Raw genomic sequence first — 23845 nt, 5'->3', positions numbered from 1 at the left:
TTAAAATTACCTGTCCCATAATTGCCATCAACATATTTGGGTATGACCTTTCCAATTTTTCTAGAAATATGCATATATATGTAAATGATCAATGTATTTTTAAAACTGTAATCTAACATATAAAATTTTAATGATCATTTGAAGTAACAATAATTTAAATTACTTGTTTTTATTAATTTATTAAATTTTAAAATTCATTATCAAATTATTGAGTTAATATATTAATTTAATAAATATTATTTGAACAATGGGCAAAGGTTCACAAATGGGTTCCCTAATGCCGAGGACTTCCTATTCCCAGAAGAAATTTTCAAATTTTACATGGTTTAACCAGACTATGTGTTTTTTCCTAAGTTCATAATTGTTAAAGGTGATAAAATATCCCAACAATGATATTTTTAAAGTAAATTAATTATTTGTACCTGTTTAAAATTATAATCAAGGATTCTGAAAATTTTTTTCCTTCACACCACAGCTGTTTAAATTGTATGGTAAATGACCTTAAAATACAGTTTTCTTCTGGGGCCTTTAACAAGAAAGAGAAAAGCTATTTGTAATTTTTGCCACAAAGCCAAATCACGTCCAAGATGTAACAAGGGAGCTCTCAAAAGTAGCTCATACCATCTCTCAAAGATTTTGCTTTTATAACCCTATTACAGTTGGCTCATTCCAGGGATGCATAAGGAAACCTGGAAAATATATGAAGCATGGACTCTGTTTCCATTTATCTACCCTAGATCATAAGGAAATTTCTTATATAAAACTTCCTCTGCTTTGACTCTTAACTGTTTCATCTCCTCTTTGCTACGGCAGAAGAGAAGCAAAAATTAGATTGCCCCTGACGAATATTTCTAATTTATGCTGAAACAAGTGCAAATAAGGATAAATCATGATATATATTTGGCATTTACAGAGCACTTGCAACCTAATATCTTCATGGAACTTCTTACCACTTCACTAAATAAGCCTACTGATTTCAAAGTTGTCTGTTGGTTTATTATTAAATAGAAATATTAGAAGTAAAATCATGGGTTTTCTTCATTCTTTGTACATGAAATCCTTTAAACTGCCTTTCAAAGAAGCAAATTCATATGTTTTCTCCAGAGGTATTAAGCTACTTTTAATTGATACAATTATTTCTGCCAAAGGTACTAACCAAGTCTTTTCTTGCAACTGTAAAATAATATTTATCTAATGTGTTTAGTCCACAAGTTACGACTTTTTTCTTTCAGATCAATAGTAATTATATAACAGGACTTCTGGATAGGTAATTAAAAAAAGAAAATTAGAAGATTATATAAACTCTTCTATATCTAGAGATTAGCAACAGTCAATTACCTTGGGCCAAATTATTTAATTATCATTATTAAAGGAAAATACTAGCAGTAGGTACCTCTTGACCTGGACAATATATGTAGTACCCAGACCTTCTTATTTCCCCCCTTCTATGATAAACTAAAGACTAACTTTTGGTATCCTGGTCACACAGACTTCTTGGTCAGATGGAGCACTTGGCCTACACATTCAGAAGCCTTCTGGGAAATAAAGGACTAAGATTCCAAAATTCTTCTTCCCAAGATTCAAGATTAGGTCCTTTTCAAAATAATCTGGGCACATGATTTCACTCAATTTCCACCAAAAAAAACCCCAAAAAACTTGCTGCCCTTAATAATTCCTAGATTGGATGATTAAATGATAATTGCTTTCTTTTTTTCCATTAATTTTTTAAATTGAACTATGGTTGATTCATAATGTGTTATTTCAGGTATACAACATAGTGATTCAGTTATATATATAAACATATATATATATATTCTTTTTCAGATTCTTTTCCATTATAGGTTATTACAAGATATTGAATATAGTTCCCTGTGCTATTATACAGTAAATCCTTCTTGTTTTGTAATTGCTTTCTTCACAACGATATAAAAACTTTACAATACATAAATACAATATTTTTGGAAACAACAGGTATATAAACTCTTAAATGTGTTAAATCTCTTGTTCTTTCTGAATTAATGTAAGATCAGATATACTCTGGTGTGTGTTTGTAAAGAGAGAAATCATGCCTACTATTTTACCACAGACATATGCCTTCTCTAAACAAAAAACTTTAAAAGGAACCTTTAAAATTTAAATAGATAAAATATGAAGGGAAACATCCAAGTTGTTGAGGCTCTCTGAAAATGCCTCAATAGAATTTTATTTGCTTCAACACTGCAGATTTTCTTCATGTTTTCTTGTGTTCCTTTGTGGTTCCCAGCAGGAACTCTTCAAGAGATCATGGTCGATGACTTTAAAGGCTAATTAGTAATCTCACTTTTAAATGTCAAGCATTTGGGACATTTTTTTTTCTCAACTCAAACCTTTAGTTTCCATCACAACTCCAATAAAAATAAAGACCAAGCCTTCTAAATGGAGATAAAAGATCATTTCTTTCAAGTCAGTGCAGATCTGAATAAATTTTTCAAAGACTTTGAGTCTGACACTGTAATTTTTTGATAGTTAAGACTCTTGCAAATCCAGAGTTAGCTATATAAGTAATTGATTGATTAGTTAAAACTGACAACTCATAGTCAAAATTAATATTTTATTTCAGCTTCTAATCAAAATAGAGTCAGCTAAGTAAACAGTTTTATTTCTTTTTCTATTTATTTTGGTCCTGTTGAATGCATGTAACCTATTGGCTAACATTTGCTCTTAAATAACATTTTTTTTTCTTTAAGAAATATTTTTTTCAGGGCTTCCCTGATGGCGCAGTGGTTAAGAATCTGCCTGCCAATTCAAGGGACACGGGTTCGAGCCCTGGCCTGGGAAGATCCCACATGCCACGGAGCAACTAAGCCCATGAACCATAACGACTGAGCCTGAGCTCTAGAGCCATCAAGCCACAAATACTGAGCCCACGTGCCACATCTACTGAAGCCTGCACGCCTAGAGCCCGTGCTCCGCAACAAGAGAAGCCACTGCAACGAAAAGCCCACACACCACGACGAAGAGTAGACCCCGCTCACCGCAACTAGAGAAAGCCCGTGCACAGCAACGAAGACCCACATAGCCCTAAATAAATAAATAAATTTACAAAAAAAAAAAGAGAGAGAGAGAGAGAAATATTTTTTCAGGCATTCTCTTTGCTTTTTTGGTATTTTAGAAAGACGCTTTAGTGAGTTGTATCCATTCTGTTCTGAGTTTTGTAGACAAGTAATACCAGGGGTCAAATATCGTGACTGTCTTTGGAACACTTTCATATTGAAACTCACATTTCATAACCAGTGAGTTTTGTTTTGTGGATATGACTCCCACGGCCCTTATGGAATGTACTGCCACAGTTTGTAACTAGTACTTCAAATAGTTCCCAGAGCCACTATATACAAGAAACCATGAAATGAAAGATGGAATTCCCATTTTTTTACAGAGTGTATCCTTTTAAACACTCGCTATTCCCCACTATTTCACATTGCAGAAGGGCTCCATTTGACTCGGTATATTTTGCCTAAATAAGATTCTATTGAGAACAGTCTTTTTTTTTTCCACTTGCAAGGAATATTATGTATTATGTATACTTTAAATGTCATTTTGAAAAACTGTTCACTTTCTCAGAGGTCTATTGAGCAATAAATAGTTTTTTAAACCATAAATTATGTTATGTTTTGTTTTTGTCTAAACAGACGGAACCATACAGTACATATGGCTTCATTTAACCATATTGGTGACCTATAAAGCACTCCCAGGTGCCCTGGAGTGATAACTACAGGAGCATTAGTTCCCAGCACACACTCATGACATGTCAATCTTAGCATAGTAATAGAGGAAGAAATCATTCCACTGGAACTAAGGTACGTATTCCTTTTTTGGTATTTTTGTGGATGTAGAGACATCTGTATTATTTTAAAGTACGAGGTCTGAGCTCTCCAATTCATTTGCAACATTTAATTAGGTGAATTCAAAGAAGGGATAAGTGGAAACACTTATGCCTTGTTTTCATAAATTTCCTGAAGCTTTCTAGATGTTATAATTGTCTCTGATACATTTTCAAATTTCAGAGGAAGCACCCATTTCTACTTATTTTCAAGGTCAGCAATAAGGTTATGTTTTTGAAATAATGTCTGGAGTGAAACTTGAAATAGAGGAAAACAAAATGGCACATGCCTCACTTCAGAGCGCTAACTGTTCAAAACCCTGAGTTTCAGAGTCTCATCATTAAGCCCATATAAAGAAAACTCTTGGTCTGAATTCTAGTCACAAGTAGGCTTTAGCCAAAATTGCAGGAAGCGGCTGTGCTGAATTCATACTCCAGCAAAGCTTACAGTTTTTCTTTTTTCTTTCTTTTTTTTTGGCAGGGGGAGATGCACTGCATTTAATTTCCATGAAGATGTGGGAATGGACAGAGTCACAGCTGCTTTTAAATTTGTACATGCTACTCTATTCTCACTGGTTTTAAGGTAATTAGTACTTGATTTTTAGGAATCGATCAATACAATTCTACAGATTTTATTTTTTATTGATATTGCTACACTGACAGTCAAAACCAACTTAGGCTTGCTTTTATTTCACAAAGTTGCCTACAAATGAATGGGGCGTGTATGCAGTGTTAACATCAGCCTCCATACAGTTTTTCTAATATCAATACTGACCCCTATGAAAAGGAGCATGAAACTAGCAAGAGAAACACATCCAGTAATTTCTAATCAATGAGGATTTTTGTTGCCAGGTTGTTGGTATTTTGCACCGATCAGTTACAAGATTGTCATTTCATTTTCCTCCGCTTTAGTTACTTCCTCTGAAATATCTAGTGAGTTCAACTCTTCCCTTCCCATTGGAAATTCCTTAGTGGAAAAAAATAAAGATGTTTTCTTTATCTTAGAGTCTCAATTCATGTTACAGACAGAAAGATGATCATCTGCTCTGTCTTCCTCTAGAAGAACTCCATGGACCTATTTCTCAGCTCCAGGATACTACTCCCAGCCAATCACCCCTCATCTTACCATGCAGGACACCCAGGGACTCTGCATACTTTCCTCTCCTCTCAGTAGCTGCAACTACACATGCTGACTCCAGGAAGACTCCCAGGGGAGTGGGATTTATTCTGCTTGGGGCTTCTTATAGAGTGCTTATCATGTTATTATTATTACTAGTGTTTTATAGGTCACTGATATGGGTAAATGGAGCCATGTGTACTTTGTTTCCATTTGTTTAGGGAAAAAAAACCACATAATTTATTGTTCAAAACATTATCTATTGTCCATATGTCTGTGATGATTAAAGGAATGCACTCAGCATAGCGCCTGCAATAAAATAAGCACTCTATAAGGCTGACCTATATTATTATGACTATAATCAATGTTATTATCATTCCCAAAATAAGGAGTTAAATCCTTTACCTTTAAAAGGCTTTACTGCAACGTGAAAATAAGGAAACATGACAAATACAAGGAAACTGTAAATGTTTGAGCATCTTACAGTCTTTAGTAGTTCTGAGTCCATTCTCCCTTAGGTATTTATTTGTAAATGTGGGGCTCACTGAGCCCTCCACAGAAAAAGGTCATCCAGGACCTACAATCAAAGCAAAACCATAGGTCCTCTCTGGCATCAGAGGACCTCCAGGCTCGCTGATTTCCATTTTCCTGAGACTCTATTCAGCTTATTATACGTATTCCTTATTTTATTTAAGCTTCAGAACAATCCTGTGAGTTAATTAGTATGCCATTTTTTACATGAAGAAACAGTCTCAGAGACGTTATATAAAGTTACATAAAGTTGTCCAACTATTTAAAGACAGAGAAGTCATTCCAACCCAGATCTCCCCGATTCTAAAGCCCCATCACAGCATGCTGCCTTTGGCCATCTCAACACAGATGGACAGTAAATATATATTTCTTTGTTTTAGGAAAAATTATACAAATGTTGGTGGGATGTTTTGACTAACATGTACCACTAAATAAAAACATTTAATATTTATTGGTATGTTCTAAATACAATAACCTTATGAGGTAGGTACCATCATTCTCCCCATTTGCAGATGAGGAAACTGAGACAGAAAAACAACGTAACTTATCTAACGTCACATGGCTGGGATATGAGCCACAGTCCCAGAGCCTGGAGTCTTTACTGCGCAATACTGCTTGTGCTGGATACTTTCATTCTGCCCCTCCAGATCCATTCTCTGCCTTTCTCCATTAGGCTCTGTGTCCAGGGATACTGATCTTTATGGACCGCCTCACTAGGGGCTCCTTGGTCTTGAGGCAGGAGATAGATGGGCCCCAGGCTTAGCAGCTTGTTCCCTGTGGACAGATACTCCAAGATGAAGAGGGGGAGGAGCTAAGCCCTGCCCATAGAGACCACATATTTCTAATTCTCGAGGTCAAGGAAACCTTCCCGACTATACATGAGCAGAGAGGCTCCTTGGAGGTCAGAAAGGGAGTGATGTCAACCTACTCATAGGCCTCTTAGCTAGAATCCATCTTGGCTAAGAGATGCGCGCGCACACATGGGAGGACCCAGAGATTAACCAAATACGGACTCGGAACCAGACAAAGCAAGATGATTGGCCAAAGGAAACCTGGAAGAAAGGTCCCAAAGGAGTGATTCAAACTACCAAGAGGGCGCGACTCTTTCTCTGAGTCCGCCCGTGTGTCTATCCACAGGTATTCTTTTTCCTTCTTATAAACACTTGACTTGTTTCACTACTTTCTGTTTCTTTGCAGAAATTCATTTTCTGCAAAGCTGTACCGGCCAGGGCCTTGTCACTGGTCTAGTGGCTAGGATTCAGCTCTCTCACTGCCACGGCCTGACTTCAATCTCCGGTCGGGAACCGAAATCCCGCTTCAAATCGCTTCAGGCTGAGGGCACCCAAGATCAGTGGCCCAGCTTCCAATCAGATTGGGTGAAATGAAAGGGATAAAGAGGAGCTGGGTATTTATCCCCCTGGTTCCATCCTCCAGGGCTGCAGTTTGCCGATCAGAGGTCCTTAGCCTTGATCTCCCTGGGTGCTGGTCCAAGCTCTCTCTCCTCTATTGTTGCTGGACCCTTAGTGCTTCACCATTCCCTGTTGGCTGCCCTTAGGCCTACCCATACCTCGGTAATCTGCTATTCAGTAAACTCTCTTTTGCCCCTGTTGAGCGAGCCATCTGTTTTCTGCCCAGATGATTACTGATATCCTGCTTCTTTAATCATTCTTAGAGAAAAATTCTGGGATGACCTCTCCTCTCTCCTTGCTGTTGTAAGAAAATTGATGGTAAACTCCCAGAGCATGTTGACTTTAGCAGCGGTTGGTCTTGCCTAGGAGGGAGGAGAACTTAGAATGGAGATTCCTAATGTCCTGGACTTTTACCACCCTGCCACATATTCAGAGAAAAGTAGACAGCCTTTCAGTGCCTTTCCAGCCACTTATAAGGTAGATGGTAGTAAATTTAGATCAGATGCCCAAGTCTATTGTTAAGACATAGAAAGGACGGGGGGAATGGGGTCTGCAGTTTTGCTACTTGAAAACAAACATTAAAAAATAAACATAAAATGTTTTCAAAGGCTTATTATGTGCTGGGTACTACTGAAATTTCCCTATTTGCTTAATCTTATGTGGTTGGTATTATATGTATCCTATCTATCAATGAAGAAATTGAAGCACAGAGGAGGTAGATAACTAAGGGCCATGAATCTAGTAAGTGGTGGAGCTAAGATTCAAATCCAGAGAATCTGGCATTAGATGCCCTCTCTTCACTCCACTGGCCAATGCAGCAGTTAGGACCCTGAGGAACAGAGTGTGTGCCCTGGTCTTCAATGAGACCCACGGTCATTCTAGAGTGAAATCTCTGGCTGGTTGAGGAGTTGGGATGGTATCCATCATCTATTGTCACCCTGTAGTGTAATTACATCCCCTTTCCTCCTCTAGGCTCCTTGAAAATCAGGACAGCATCTGTTAGTCTTTGCTTTCCCATGGTGTTTAGTGTGGTGACTAGCATCAAGTAGACCAAACATCTGCTGAACAAATGAATGGGGATGGAATCTCTGATGTGTCACTGTATTGTTAAAACTGCATCCTCTGATGAAAACAAAAGACAAAATCAGAGGCAGGACTCACAGTGGTTAAGGGTGCAGTCTCGGGAGAAAGAATGCATACGCCCCCTATGTTCAGACACTTAGCAGCTAGCAGCAGTTTAACCCTGAGCAATCTGCTTTGCCTCCCTATGCTTCATTTCCCTCATCTGTGAAAAGAGGGTGATGATCATGGTGCCTTCCTCATAGGCTGTGGTAAGGATTAAGTGAAATGAAATGAAATGAAGTGAAATAAAATTCTACTCTTGTTGAATGGCGATAACAAGCACACAATCATTCTGATCTGGTATTATTTTCTTAATCACAGGGCAATCACCAAAGAAAGGAAAGAGTCGTGGGAGTCTTTCACATCTAACAGAGAGTGACAGTCGAGAGGAGTATGCCCGTGCCAAACAGAGGAGCACAGGGAACCACTCCAGAAGAAAGCACTAGGTGTTAAAAAGGAACGCTGGAACTAAAACATCCTACACCAAAGACCTGCAAGTTATATGATAGGATAGTCATTAAGATACATTCTCATGGGACTTCTAAATATCATCATTGACCTCCTTCAAAAACTATAAATTTCTTGACAGTTATTTCTTTATTTGATAAAATTTCCTTCTGATATAACATAGCCAGCTAGCCAGCATTACTTAGAAGTGGGAAATAAAACCAATCCACAAGTCTGGGACGTCCAGGGAGGTTTTTTGCGGGGTGGGGGGATTGGAAGGGGAGATGTTTGAAGACACGAGTTGAGAGAGGTGGAGAGAAAGGATGGGGAAACTCAGAACAAGTGAATTATCCATTTGATAATGGATTTTTCTGTGTTAGGTTCTTGGACACAAGAGTATAATATCTGTGGGTAACTTTGAGATTTCAAACTTGGACTTTGCTTAAACCTAGGAAGCATTAATTAGATCATTGACAATCACCCAGTTTACAAAGAAATGAAAGAGTTAGTCCGTTTAGTTCCTTTCCATCTTCAAAGGTGAATGGTTTAAGTACATTCTTTAGATGTGTCTTAACTTGTATTTCCAAACTGTAATACCATACAATGATTTATATGCCCCTGATGTTCAGCCAAATAATTTCTTTACTTTGGTTTCTCTTTTATGTTAAAAAAAGATGAAAGATACCTAGATCTTCTTTAAAAAAAGAACAGGAAGAAAGAAAAAAACAACAAGTTATCTCAAGAGAGAGTTGATACAAAATATATCCCACTAGGTTAGGAAATTGGTGAACAAGGTTAAGAGAGTAAAAGCATAATACTCTATAGATTCCTTTAGAAACAGTAGATGAAAAATCGCTCTAGTAAAATGAAAGGACTCAGTGCGGGCATGGCTTCACTGCAGTTCTTAAATCTATTAAATGTGCAGTTATCATTAAAGCATCTATATTCTCTAGAGTTTAAAATATTTACATAATAGGAGAATCTGGAACAATGAGAAAAGAAAAATGGCTAAATTATATGCTAAAAATTTTGCAAATCCAATTTTAACACTGTCACTCTGCTTTTTGTTAACAAAATCTTTTACTTTGGTGGCTTTAAAGCACATATTGGCTCATACAATTCCAGTAACCCCTCACAGTACCTTTTTTCACACACATCAAAAAAGAACCATCTCTCCAGCCTTTTCCTAGACTCAAATTTACTTCCCAGCAACCAACAACTAGCCACCTGGTTTCTAACAAACACAGTGGCACAATTTCCCCACTTTGAAAGCAAAATAACAACATTATGAGGATTGTAACAATACCAGTTAACATTTATTGGGCACTTACCCTGTATCAGACCTGTGTAGAACATTTTACATGCATTATCTCATTTAATCTTATAACAACTTCCTGAAGTGTATAATTCTATTATCCTCATTTTACAAACAAGGAAACTGGGACTTACAGAGACCACGTCACAAAGAAATATAGAATTCTTATCAGTTAGAATACATTTATCTTTAGGTAACTTAATACTCAACTCTAACTGGCTTAAACAAAAAGATCACTTCCCTGATTCAGAGGCTTAGAGGTAGGATGGTCTGAGTGTTGACTTAAGCCAAAGGCTCTGGATTTGCTTAGCTCTTTCCTTCCCCTTGTATTTGTTTCATCCTCAGACTTCTATGAAGATGCCTGTACCAGAGCTGGAATTCACATCCATGCAGGACAATATCTAGAAGACAACTTTTCCAAGATACCCTTAGCTAAATTTCCCTGCATCTCAGTGGCACAAAGTATATGAGATGACCTTTCCTGAACAACCTGGAAGGCAGATTGGAAATGCTATGGTTGACATATGAATTAAAGCCCGTCCCCGTTGGCATCAAACTCCAGCTTATAAAAACGGACGATTTTAGCAATGCTTTTTGCTAGCCCTTTTCTACCTAGCTAAAGTTAAAGATCAAAATATCAGTTGATGATCTGGGAGAAAAACACTATTAAGATTCCAGTGGGTTAAATTTATGTTATATACATATATCTATAAAATTTTCTGTAATTCACACCAAATTTTAATTGTTCCTATAAATTACTTGGTAATTGTCAGAATTATTAGGACTATAAAAAATATGCATTACCCCATTTCTTAATAAGTAAGCCTGTACCTCTGTAGGGCTCATATTCTCCATTTAAGACAACAGTATTTTCTTTACTTTTTTTTTTAAAGATTTTTTTTTGATGTGGACCATTTTCCTTTTCAAGTCTTTATTGAATTTGTTACAATACTGCTTCTGTTTTTTTTAAAATTTATTTATTTTTATTATTTATTTTTGGCTGCATTGGGTCTTTGTTACTGTGCGCGGGCTTTCACTAGTTGTGGCAAGCAGAGGCTACTCTTCGTTGCAGTGCACGGGCTTCTCGTTGTGGTGGCTTCTCTTGTTGCAAAGCATGGGCTCTAGGTGTGCAGGCTTCAGTAGGTGTGGCACATGGGTTTAACTGCTCCGCAGCATGTGGGATCTTCCCGAACCAGGGCTCAAACCCGGGCTCGAACCCGTGTACCTTGCATTGGCAGGCAGATTCTTAACCACTGGACTACCAGGGAAGTCCTAACAACAGTATTTTCAATTTTGCATAAATCAATTTTCTCTGAGTATATGAATATAGAGTTACATTTATGGGACAGATGAGGTTATATTCTAGCTCTATGGCCCAACTCCTAAAAAAGTCCTATGGTTCCCCCTAAAAGTTTACCCAGTTTGTTTTGAGAACTTCCAAGTTATGCCTGACTGCTCACAGCAGGTTCAAGCAACGGTTCTTTCAAATGCTCTAGGTGCTGACCACGGCCATGTCTCTTCTCACCTCTTCTCTAGTACCTTCTGCTGAGAACCACCCTGTCTACTGGGTATCCTCTGCTGGCAGCAATGCCCCATCTGTCTACGTTGAACACCACTGCCACTTCTCCCAAAAGCCTCACAACCCCCTAAGCAGATGGTATCCCCATTGATGCAAGAGAGAATGTTGCTTTTCCTCACTTATGCCCTACTTCGTGCTGATGATACTGACTGTACTCCAGAGTCTTACATAATTCCAGGTTAAAAAGCAACTTCAAATAGTGGCCTTTTTTTTTTTATTGGAGTAAAATTGCTTTACAATGTTGTGTTAGTTTCTGCTGTACAATGAAGTGAATCAGCTATATGTATACCTCTATCGCCTTCCTCTTGGCCCTCCCTCCCCTCCATCCCAGAGCACTGAGCCGAGCCCCCTGTGCCATACAGCAGGTTCTCACTAGCTATCTATTTTACACATGGTAGTGTATTTATGTCAAACCTAATCTTCCAATTCGTCCCACTCTCCCCTTCCCCACCATGTCCACATGCCCATTCTCTACATCTACGTCTTGATTCCTGCCCTACAAGTAGGTTCATCTGTACTATTTTTCTAGATTCCAATATATGTGTTAATGTATGATATTTGTTTTTCTCTTTCTGACTTACTTCACTCTGTATGACACTCTCTAGGTCCATCCACATCACTACAAATGACCCAATTTTGTTCCTTTTTATGGCTGAGTAATATTCCATTGTATATATGTATCACATCTTCTTTATCCATTTATCTATTGTTGGACATTTAAGTTATTTCCATGTCCTGGCTATTGTAAATAGTGCTGCAATAAACATTGTGGTACATGTGTCTTTTTTGAATTACAGTTTTCTCAGGGTATATGCCCAATAGGGGGATTGCTGGGTCATATGCAGTTCTATTTTTAGTTTTTTAAGGAACCTCCATACTGTTCTCCATAGTGGCTGTACCAATTTACATTCCCACCAACAGTGCCAGAGGGTCCCCTTTTCTCCACACCCTCTCCAGCATTTATTGTTTGTAGATTTTTTGACGATGTCCATTCTGGCCAGTGTGAGGTCATTAGGGTCAAGCACAGTGTATGGGATGGGACAAGAAACCCAGTTCCTGAGATGGTCCTGCACTCTTCTCCAACTCTTCTCTTCCCAGGCTCCCAAATTCTCATGCAGATGTTTATTCAAATAACTGCTAAGGGCTCAGAAGTTGAATAGTTGTCAGACCTGCCCAGGCATTTCTGGATCACTACAGTGGACACAATATGGACTCAAGCCACATATCACTCTAAGGCTGTTTCTTGCAAGAAAAAAAGACATTTGGACTAAAGTAACCTCCCAGGTTTGTATATCACATATTAATAAAAAATATTTTTGCTAAAATGTTTATTTTAGAAATACGCAACGTCCTATTAGTTCCACCATGATGTAATAGGAACTCTTCAGTTATAAGAGGACTACTGAACCACTTCTTTCAAGACAAGGAAGTTTGTCATGAAATTCACAGAACCTGTATATTGATTATATTCCCTGTGCTGTCCATTATATCCTTAAAACTTATTTTTTTTATACTTAGTAGTTTGTACCTTTTAAACCCCTTCATCTATTTTGCCCCCTCCCCCACCCATTCCCCTCTGGTAACCAATAATTTGTTCTCTGTATCTGTGAGTCTATTTCTGTTTTGTTACATCTGTTTGTTTTATTTTTTTTAGATTCCACATATAAGTGAAAATATACAGTATTTGTTTTTCTCTGTCTTATTTTACTAAGCATAACACTCTCCAGGTTTTATATATATGTATACATATATTTATACATATATATATAAAATCCTGTCCTACAAAGAGAAACCCATATTTTTAGCTCACATCAGAAACTTAAATATCTACCACATATTAGATCACAAAGAAAGAGGAAAAAAAGGGCTTCCCTGGTGGTGCAGTGGTTGAGAGTCCGCCTACCAATGCAGGGGACACGGGTTTGTGCCCCGGTCTGGGAAGATCCCACATGCCACGGAGCGGCTGGGCCTGTGAGCCATGGCCGCTGAGCCTGCGCTCCACAACGGGAGAGGCCACAACAGTGAGAGGCCCGTGTACCGCCAAAAAAAAAAAGAAAGAGGAAAAAAGAAAACATACACACACAAACATATATCTACATATATGTGCATATATATATATGTGTGTTAAGTATCTGTGAATATATATATATATATATATATATATATATACAGTCAATCATGCTTGTTATCTTTCAACCAATAGTTGAAAAATTGTTAAGAAAAATTTTAAATAATACTAATTGCAGTAATGACAAACAAAAAACAATAGAATTTTTTCGATACACTGACCACATCAAATCAAACGTGAATTATACCCACGTAAAATTTTATCTTTGTTCTGGCATGTTCCTAGAAACTTAAGTGGGAGCCAAATAAATAAGTAAACAATATTTTATCATCACAAGTAAGGTCAAGGAAAGGTTAACAAAAAGAAAGAAATAATCATGACAGTTCAATATATCTCAAACACTTCTTTAGAAAGCACCAAGATTTTCTTAGCATATAAGTTATAGATTTTATTATCATAAACATTTTAGATAAGTATATAGTTACTGAGTTATAGTTTTTTACTTTTAATCTTAGAGATCAAACTTCATTAGAATTTGGCTTAATAACTCACTTTTTTATATTCTACTTCAATAAACGAATGTAAAATGAGTCAAGTAAAAGTCAAATCAAGCCTCATTTTACCAGCTATCCAAAAGCTGTACATCAGAAATACAAACTGACCTTACTAAACAACAACTACAAAAATTTTCAAGTTCCACTAAATGCATTTTAAATAAATGTATGCTTAAATCTAAATAATTTATCAGTATAGCATAATACAGTCTAGAAATTAATACCAGATAAATCTATGTTTCTCCACATTGTTTTAATGACTTTATTGACCTGTGGGGAATGGGGGAAAATGTTTTTTTGTTTGAATTGTTTCTGAAATCAAAACTGACACAATTAGGTTTGCCTAACTGATGTTGGTAAGGTAGCTGGTAATAAAGTAGATCCACTTTATTAAACTGACCTCATTAACTTGTTTTTTGTCCAGATGGAACACTTGACCAGAACTTGTAGAGGCAATTTCTTCATAGACTCTATATCCAATATGGCCCCTGTCATCACAATCTCCAGTGAGCACAAATACCACCTATGATTTTTGAAAAAAGAAGATAGTTTAAAGGGTTCTCAGAAATCAATATATACTTATTGAGCACTTACTATGTATTTACATACTACCAAGCAAGTGGAAGATATATAGATATAGATATGCATTCTACTGGTTCTAAGCCTGAACTCAAGAGGCCTTGGGTATTTCCACTTGCTCTCTAGTGTTTCTGCATTGGTCATGAGAAGAACATGCCTAAACTAGCTTCCTGGTCTCAGAAAGAGGCTGAGAAACCTGAAAGGCAGAGCCAAGTCACCCCAAGATCACCTAGATAAGCCAAACCCAAACTATGCCCAGATACACAAGTGAGCAAGCATAGTCTAGCAAAACTGAAACCTGCAAACATGTGAGAAATAAATGATTATTGTTTTAAGTCACTGAAAGAACAGCTTGTTATGCAGCAATAGCTAACTGATACAATGAGTAACTGACTCAGACAAGATTCCACACAGGAGGCGATATTTGAAATACAGGCCTTTTCTGTCAGGGCTATGTTTTTGTCAGTTATAAGGATAAGATGGTAACGAGCATCTTAATTAAACCCTAATCATTTCTTCTCCATATTATGAAACAAGGCATTCATATGCTATATACAAATATCACATATCCATTTAACATGTTTAGATTAAATGACACATACATATTGGAGTCCATATATATGGATCAATAGTTGTAATTATTGACATCTGTCACACATAGTATAGTCAGGGAGGGGAGGCAATCTCTTGTATTTCTTACAGCTGTGTTCAGATGGAAAATTCAGTGGTGGGGAGTTGATTCCTACTCACTTGTGACTGTTTCTGTTGGATAAGCTGCAGCACCTCATGGGTGAGCCGATAATCCTTGGACCGTGCATCAGTGAAAACATAGATGAAAGAACCAGGAAGAGAAATTTCCAAGGCAGTTTTTATAGCTCCAATACTCATTTCTGGACAATCACCACCACCCTGTTGAGGAGCAGTGAGAAAAAAGTCAATTATTTCATTAGCAGAAAAGAGATACCTTAGTTATTATTACAAGTTGCTGTAGGAGCTCTAGAACTGAGCGGTTGTCTTCACTTTTATTTTCTGTCAGTTTGCCACTGGATTAACCACTTTGGTTACAAGGAGATGGAAAAGATATAAAGTGATGCAGAGTTAGAAAAACCTGTACTTATGCATAAATTAAAAATTCACCCATATGATCCGACAATCCCACTCCTAGGCACATATCCAAAGAAAACCATAATTCAAAAAGATACATGCACCCCGATGTTCACTGCACCACTATTTACAACAGTCAAGACATGGAAGCAACCTAAATGTCCATCGACAGATGAATGGATAAAGAAGACGTGGTGTGTATGTATATACAATGGAATATTAACCGTAAAAAAGAATGAAATAATGCCATTTGCAGCGACATGGATCGAACTCGAGATTATCTAAGTAAAGATCATCTAACTCGAGATTATCTAAGTACACTTTGCTGTACACCTGAAACTAACACGACATTGTAAATCAACTGTATTTCAATAAAACTAAGTAAATAAACTAAACTTAAAAGAGTCAGGAAAAGAAAAAAAATAATAAAAATTCACCAAAAATACAGAAAATAATAGAAATTGTTATATGCTTTTTAACTAATATTGATTGACTCCCACTCTCACACATGACTATTTTATACATTCCCTCTTTTCTTATCCCTTCTCACTCTTATTTGATGACTTTTCTTCTATTGTACTGAGAAGATAGAAGCAATCAGAAGAGAACTTTCGTAAACTCCCACACCGACACCTATTAACGTCCAGCAAAAGCAGGCACATGCCCTGCCTTCATGGTGAAGGAATCATTTACACTCACAGCTTAGGCTAACTTCTCACCTGGGCCTAGTCAAGGACATGGCTCCTATGGCTGTCCCTTCTCCCCACTCCATTGTCAAACATTCTGTCTTTACTGGATCATTCCCACCAGCAAACACACACACTGGTTCATCTCCTATACCCAAGTTTCTGCCCAAAATGTGACTTATCAGAGAAGCCTTCCGTGACCACCTTATGTAAAATACACCCCCTCTGTCACTCTTTTCACTCTGCTTCATTATTACTATTAACACATGATCTCTGTGTTTTATTTTGTACTCAATTAGGCTCAATATACCTTCCTAAACAAAAATAGCCCTCACCCTAAGAGGAATTCTTGTCACACTTATTTCCTTCCAACACATGTGTATTGATAGATAAAACTGTGAGCATGCTGTAATTACCATTTTATACATTATATTTTAAATTTAGAGCTATATCCTGCTTATGTTATCATGTCATCAATGTTCTTCAAAATCACAGGTTTTAATGATTGTATAATATTCTGTCTACATCCCATAATTTAGTCAGGCATTTCTCTATTGTTAAATATTAATTCTCTTTCAAATTTTCCTGTTATAAATAAATAAAAATCTATTATTAATATGCTTATATTTATAATATATATAATATATTACAGTATTTTTTTTCCTCATTAGCAGATGTCAATAACTACAGGGCCAAGGAAATGGACTTTGAACCAATATGTTTTGAGCAATGAATAACTGCTAAACACCCTGCAAGGATTTAGGTACACAAAGATGAATAAGCCAAAGTATCTTGTCCTTAAGGAACTCATGCCTAGAAAAGACAATCAAATAAAAAAGCAGGGCAGCTTGGGATCCTGGGGGGCCTTGTGGTTCCACAGTCCACTAGAACCCAGTGAGTAAGAGCTCTTTCTCAAAAAGAAAATAATTACTTGATGAAAGGGATAAGGTTTTACCTTTAAACTCTGAAGATTCTACTTGATTATCCTATTGGGGCTTTCCCTAGGCTCCAAACAATCTCTGATTCTGATACAGATACCCTGAGCACCACAGATCTAATCAGGGTCATAAGAACCAAGCACTAGAATTGTTTACACTTTAGCCTGGACCACCTGAAGAATCTTTTCTTGCACTGGATGCCACTCAGTACTTACAGCCTTTAAACATCATTTATTCAATGAGTTGGAACTGAGCACCAACTGTTACAAATTACTTCTAAAGTTGAGACACCCATTAAATATTATGCCACTTTCTTAATAGTAGAGGGCTGGACACTGCAGTAACTTTCGAGAAGATAACAGTTATCGACTCCCAGAAATTTTATTGAGTTAGCAGTTCCTTCTATTTTTTCAGTAAATATCTCCTATCCTCTTTTACTTATGTGCATTTTCACAGGATCTAGCTTAACAGATAATACTGTTCTCAAAAACTTGTATACTTGTATCCTCAGACTGTACTCATCTCCCAAATTCCAATTTTCTATTTACAAGTGCTTGTTAGACATCTACTCCTAGACGTTTTACAGGTGTCTACAATTCAGTGCATCTACTATGGAACTCACTGTATTTTCCCCAACCATATCTTCCCTATTTTTGTTAATGGTACCATCTGCCTAGATGTTCAGTTCAAATCCTGAGTCATCTTTGACTCCTCCCTCTTTCTTCACCTAATCAGTGGTCAAACCATTTTCCTTCTACACCCATCACGAATCTGTCCCCTCCCTTCCTCTTTACTTCCTACAATTCACTCTTCTTATCATTAATTTTATTATAAGTATAGCCTCCTATCTCATCTGCTCTTCCTACCACCAAACTTTATACTTCCGGAAGTAAAGAGCTGTCTATATCACATTCCTAGTTAAAATCTTTCACTAACCACTGTGTTGGATCAAATTATCTTTCTGGCTTTCTATCTCCTGATGCTCCCTCTTCAAAAATTGCTTCCTTGGTAATTAGACTTGGTGATCATTGTGAAATGTACAGAAATATTGAATTAATACGTTGTGTAACAGGAACTGTGTTGTAGGTCAATAATACTTCGAAAACAAACTCACAGAAAAAGAAATCAGATTTTGGTTACCAGAGGCAAAGGGAGGGGGAATTAGCTGAAGGCAGTCAAAACGTACAAACTTCCAGTTAACAGTAAGGGAAGTACTAGGGATGCAATGTACTACATGATAAAATATAGTGAACACTGCTGTGTGTTATATATGAAGGTGGTTAAGAGAGTAAACTTTAAGAGTTCTCATCACAGGGGAAAATTTTTATTCTATTTCTTTGATTTTATATCTATATCGGATGATGACTGCTTACTAAACTTACTGCAATAATCATTTCATGATGTATGTTAGTCAAATCATCATGCTGTACACCTTAAACTTAATACGGTGATGTATGTCAATTATATTTCAATAAAACTCGAAGAAAAAAATTGCTTCCTTTAATCTGAGGCTATTTCCTGTTCTGTAACTATGCCCCTTGCTTCACATCTTAATTCCTTTAGTACTTTCATTCAAGTAATCTTTCTACTGCTGCATCTCCACCATCAAACATTCCTTACCGATGTATGCATGTCTAAAATCTCCCATTTTCTATAAGCTATTTGATGGCAGGAACTGTGTGCTAAATCCTTGAGAACTCAGTTCATAGCATTTGCTGACATACAGTAATTATTGAGTAAATATTTGTCAAATTGAATTATTTTTCTTCCAAGGTTGAGATAATATGCCTTCCCCTCTTTAAAACGTTCTCTTTTCTCCCATTCAGATATACTTCCTCACTCTTCAGATGTACTCTAATTTGCTTTATTCTTTAATAATGAAACATATTTTCCTTGGCATAACAGTTATTTGGAGGGATTACCGTATGCAGCAAATGCCCCTGAGTGAGCATTTGTGGGCTAGGAAAGTGGGAAATAGCTCCTGGGCACATTGGTAACTTTAGTATGTTGGATAGGAATAATTGTTACTTGTAGCCAACTCTGCATATCTGTAATGAATACTCTGGACTGCTCAAAAATGTATTAGATTCCTACTGTATTTTCAGAAGCTTAAGCAAAAAACAATTTCTCACCTGCACTTGACATTGTGCACCTGAGTGGAATCACAATATAAGTTATCTACTCCACAGCATTTGTTAAATGGCCAAGTACACAATAATGCTCTGTGGTAAATAACTCTCTGGAGAGATGAACTGCGTTTTGCTCATTGTCACCTAGTATCAAGGGGCTAGGAGAAGTCATCTGTCTGTGGGCCAAAAATCAGAACAGCTAAGTCATCTTCAGAGATATTTGTTAGGAATGGCAAGAATGATAAATCTTGTCCAGTTACTGAGTGGAGAACAATCTTTGAGCCACTTGACTTGCATTCAAATTTACTCTAAGAGAACTTCGGGATGCTCATCCCTCAACATCACCCAGGAGTAGACTCTAAAGACCACTAGAATCCTTGGAAGTTTGCCTATCTCATTGTACATGTAGGTTCTTGAAAAGAAAAATAAGTTTCTTTTTTCCAAAAGAAGTTAACATATAATGTTATAGCCTTATAAAGGTCCCTCTCTGATACTTGAGTTTAATTTTCTCATCATTTTAAATCATAAATAACCATTAAAATGATCTATAAAGGGAAGACTTCAGATATGTGCTATCTACTATAGTAGCCACTAACTAGCCCAATGTGGCTACAGAACACTTGAAATAAGATTAGTGGAACTGAGGAACTGAATGTTTTATTTTATTTTAAAATTTAAATTTGAAAACTGAAGTACTGATTTTTATCCTGATGACATGTTAAATTGATAATATTTTAGATATAATGGGTTAGATTATTTAAATTAATTTCAACTGTTTTTTAAGATTACATATGTGGCTCACATTCTACTTTTATTGGACAGCACTGCTTTAGAATGATGTTTGGTTTAGTTATGTAGGCTTCATTCTAGACTATTATTTGTAAAGCTGTTGATTTGATCTAAAAGTCTTCCGTGAACTTTGCTTCCTGGAAGAAGTTATTAGAAACAAAAATTCAAGTTGTTTTAATTTACTAAGGTTTAGGAATCAAGCTAAAATCTACTCCAAAAATCTATAAATCACTTACTTTGTTTAAATATACACACACACACAGAGTTTATAAATAAAGTTTTTATATATTTACATAAACATATAAAATATCTTAGAAACTTAACTCACAGGTTGGCTAATAGTGTTTCCCAAATCATTAACTGATCTTCTGATCATTAAATTTAGCTAAAAGGTAAATTTGTCAGAACAGGACTGAGAACCACTGTCAAAATGTCCACGCTCATAAATAAGCCTAACAAAGTCGGACACTTTAGGTTAATTTGGGTCAAACTCATGTACAGATTATAAAATTAGTGCAATGGGATTGTGACTGAAATTATAAAAACAAACTGTTTTAAGTGTTTAGTTCCAAACTTAAAAAAAAAAAAGTAGTCCTTTAAAAGTCTTAACATTTTCTGTTTTGACCTGAATACCAAATGGAAAAGTAAAATAATATTCTATAAAACACCTATGATGAAGAAATTTAGAATAGATGAACGTGAATCTATGAAAAGTCTCATTTATTTAACTGATACTTTGTTGGTGATGACACTCTACTTGTATTAACTCAATGGATATCAATTGTGCACCAAGCACTGAGACGGTATTGTCACACATGCTCCGCTATTTACGCTTTACATCAATTGATGGGGGAGGTATCATTTTTAGCATATTTTATTGACAGAGCACTAAATCTTGAAAACCACTTTCCCAGGATCACACAACCAGTATGTGAAAGAGCAGGGATTAGGAACTCAATTCTGCCTGGCGTCACACAAACAGCAGTGTGGCATTTTATTTCCTCATCTACTTCTGTGGCTGCAAGCAGCTTGTCAGGGACAATGTAAAAGCAGCAGAAGAAAGATTCTCCTTCTTCTGGATGCCCACAGAATATTGTTCATTCTATTATAGCATTTGCTGACTTGTACGTATAACTTATCTGCTTCCTCCCACTAGATCACTGTTCCTTGGGGAACTTAGTAAGTGTTCCATTGTTGTTTGATGAATGAATGGGTAAATGAATGAATAGTGGGTAAATGGGTGAATGAGACTGTGCAAAGCAATCCTGACACAATCTAGACACACTTGCTGTATTAAGTCTTAGCTTTGCTCAAGCCTGGACCATCTCATTTCAAGTAGCAAAATTCCAGAGCTAAGTCTCCTGAAAATACAAGTGCCAAAAGTTGCTCTTTAAGTAAGCAATACATATATGAATATATATATGTGTGTGTGTGTGTGTGTGTGAGTGTATATATATAAAACTAACTCCCCCCATGTCTCCCCTCTCCCCCTCCTCCCTCTTCTTCCCTCTTATCTCTCTCTCTCTTTCTCCCTCCCCACCTCCCTCCCCCCACCCCACATCATGAGGTCAATTTTTATATTTAACAGAAAACAAACACAGAAATGTATATGCATCCCCCGAAACCACATCAACCTGCACAGATACATGAAAATGAAAGCTGTGAGGGAGATAAAGTTGCATAATGCATTGAATTGCATAATTCCCTAAAGGTATATAAGAAGGGCCTGACTTTCTTAAGAGTTTTTATTTGAATTCTGAAATATAACTAATTGTATCAGTAGTTTCATTCATCATTTTGTCTTTATAATTCTACTGATTGTGACAACTTACCAAGTGGCCAAAGACACTTCAGATAGAAAAAAATGTTTACAAAAAAACAGATGTGCCCTTTCACAGGAAACACTGCTCTTGAAATTAAAGGGGAAAAAATGGTAACCTCAGAATTACAGTGATAATTATGTTCAGAAAATAAATTCCTGTCAACAAGCTTAAATAAGAATGAATAGAAATGCTATCAGTCAAGGGAGTAATAAAACAGATTACCATGCTGTCTTTTCTAAATACAAGACAGTGTGGGAGCGGTACTGGAAGAAACTGAACCTTTAAACCCTGAGAGGAGTTGGAGAAAAATGAGGTCTCTGTCCAAAACCTAATGGGAAAACACTCATCAAAAAAGGGATCAGAGAAGGAAGAAGGCTAATCTCAAAGCAGGCCCTTGCCATGCCTTATTATTTCTCTTCCAACCCATTTCAATTCTTCTATTCTCATCAGCCATTTTCAATGAATTAGTGTTTATACCAGTTGTTTTCCAGTTACGCCTAACTCTAAGCCATCAAAAAATGAAACGTTTTTGGTAGGCTCATGCCTGAGTCCAAAAGAATGTCTATTGGCATTACAATATTTACCCTTATTCTAACATGACTACAACCTACTAAGCCTAGTTTCAGAGTCAAACTGTATTTTCCTTTCACATGGAACACCCATTGTTTTGGATGTCTTATTTGCATAATTTTCCCTTTACATATAAAATTTAGAAATGAAACTCAGTTGCAAGCTGCACAAAAGTTTACAACCCTCAGTTCTCTTTCTAAAAATACAGCTGTGCGATTCTATAACCCAGAAAACAGAATGTACATGTGGAAACCATTAAATTACATTGAATTTAATTAAAAGTTGCTCACAATCAAGTATAAAGTAAATCAAAATGACTGTAGAATCCTAATGCATCAGTGACATTTGGTATTCATCACTTGTAGAAAATACAGCAGTGATGTACTGAGGGACAGAATATTTCAGAGTCCAAACTTCAAATCTCCATAATCAAAAAAAGAAAATGATGCATCCCAGGCAGTCCACCATGCTGCCCTTTACTAGTCTGAAGAAGGTGGAATACAAATCAAGGCATTAAAGAACTGCTGATCTCGATTCCAGGAACATTAAAGGTTAACAATGACAACCCTTTCCAGGCTTTCAGGTTATCACCTGTCAGTAGTAGGAGTCTAACGCTTCAGAAATTGATCTTTCCAGTTATTGGAACTTATTTTATGTTGAGCCTTACAAGGATATTCAGTTCACTTCCATTTAAATAATCATAAAGAAGAGACTATGTACCAGACGCTCAATATCTTGATTAATACATCAGAAAATAATGTGCCTTTATACCTTAAAATATTTCAAAAGCTTCATAATTTACATGAATTATAATAGACCATGGTCCTTTCGAGAGGGAAACAGCGTGGAAGCAACCAAGCATAACAAAAACACCACCGAATAGCTTCTCGTGATCAGGAGACATATAGAAGTGTGCAGGGTTAACTCTAGGCAAAAATGGGAAACTGCAAAATGATATCTTGGAATTCTCAGTAACCACTTCAGTAATTCTCCTCTTCTCTACTTAGAGAATTCCCTCCTCCTTCAAGGATTCTGTACCTTTTTATTGGGACCTTTTCTTTTCCCATCAAATTAAGACACTGGCTTGGTCTCTGGTTGGAAAGGACTCCTGGTCTCCAAATATCTCTTTGAGAGAGATTCAAATGTCTCTCTTGCTTGCTCAGTGAGAAGGAGCCAGAAGAGGGCAGGGGCATGGTCTAAGGAGGCCCTTGTAGCCAATCATCATT

General features: G+C 36.7%; 1 protein-coding gene across 1 annotated transcript in view; it reads right to left on the bottom strand.

Annotated features, from left to right (window-relative positions):
* The window catches only part of HMCN1 (hemicentin 1), a 519661-nt gene that overhangs the window by 377559 nt on the left and 118257 nt on the right, over nt 1–23845 (bottom strand). Inside the window, exons 3-4 of the mRNA XM_065885936.1 lie at nt 15331–15489; nt 14402–14524 (exon numbers count right to left, since the gene is read on the bottom strand). Coding sequence (XP_065742008.1) covers nt 14402–14524; nt 15331–15489 — 282 coding nt within the window. The remainder of the gene's footprint in view (nt 1–14401; nt 14525–15330; nt 15490–23845) is intronic.

This window comes from Phocoena phocoena, chromosome 1, assembly GCF_963924675.1.
Source record: "Phocoena phocoena chromosome 1, mPhoPho1.1, whole genome shotgun sequence".
Taxonomy (NCBI): domain Eukaryota; kingdom Metazoa; phylum Chordata; class Mammalia; order Artiodactyla; family Phocoenidae; genus Phocoena; species Phocoena phocoena.
This window is presented reverse-complemented; position numbering and strand designations above follow the sequence as displayed.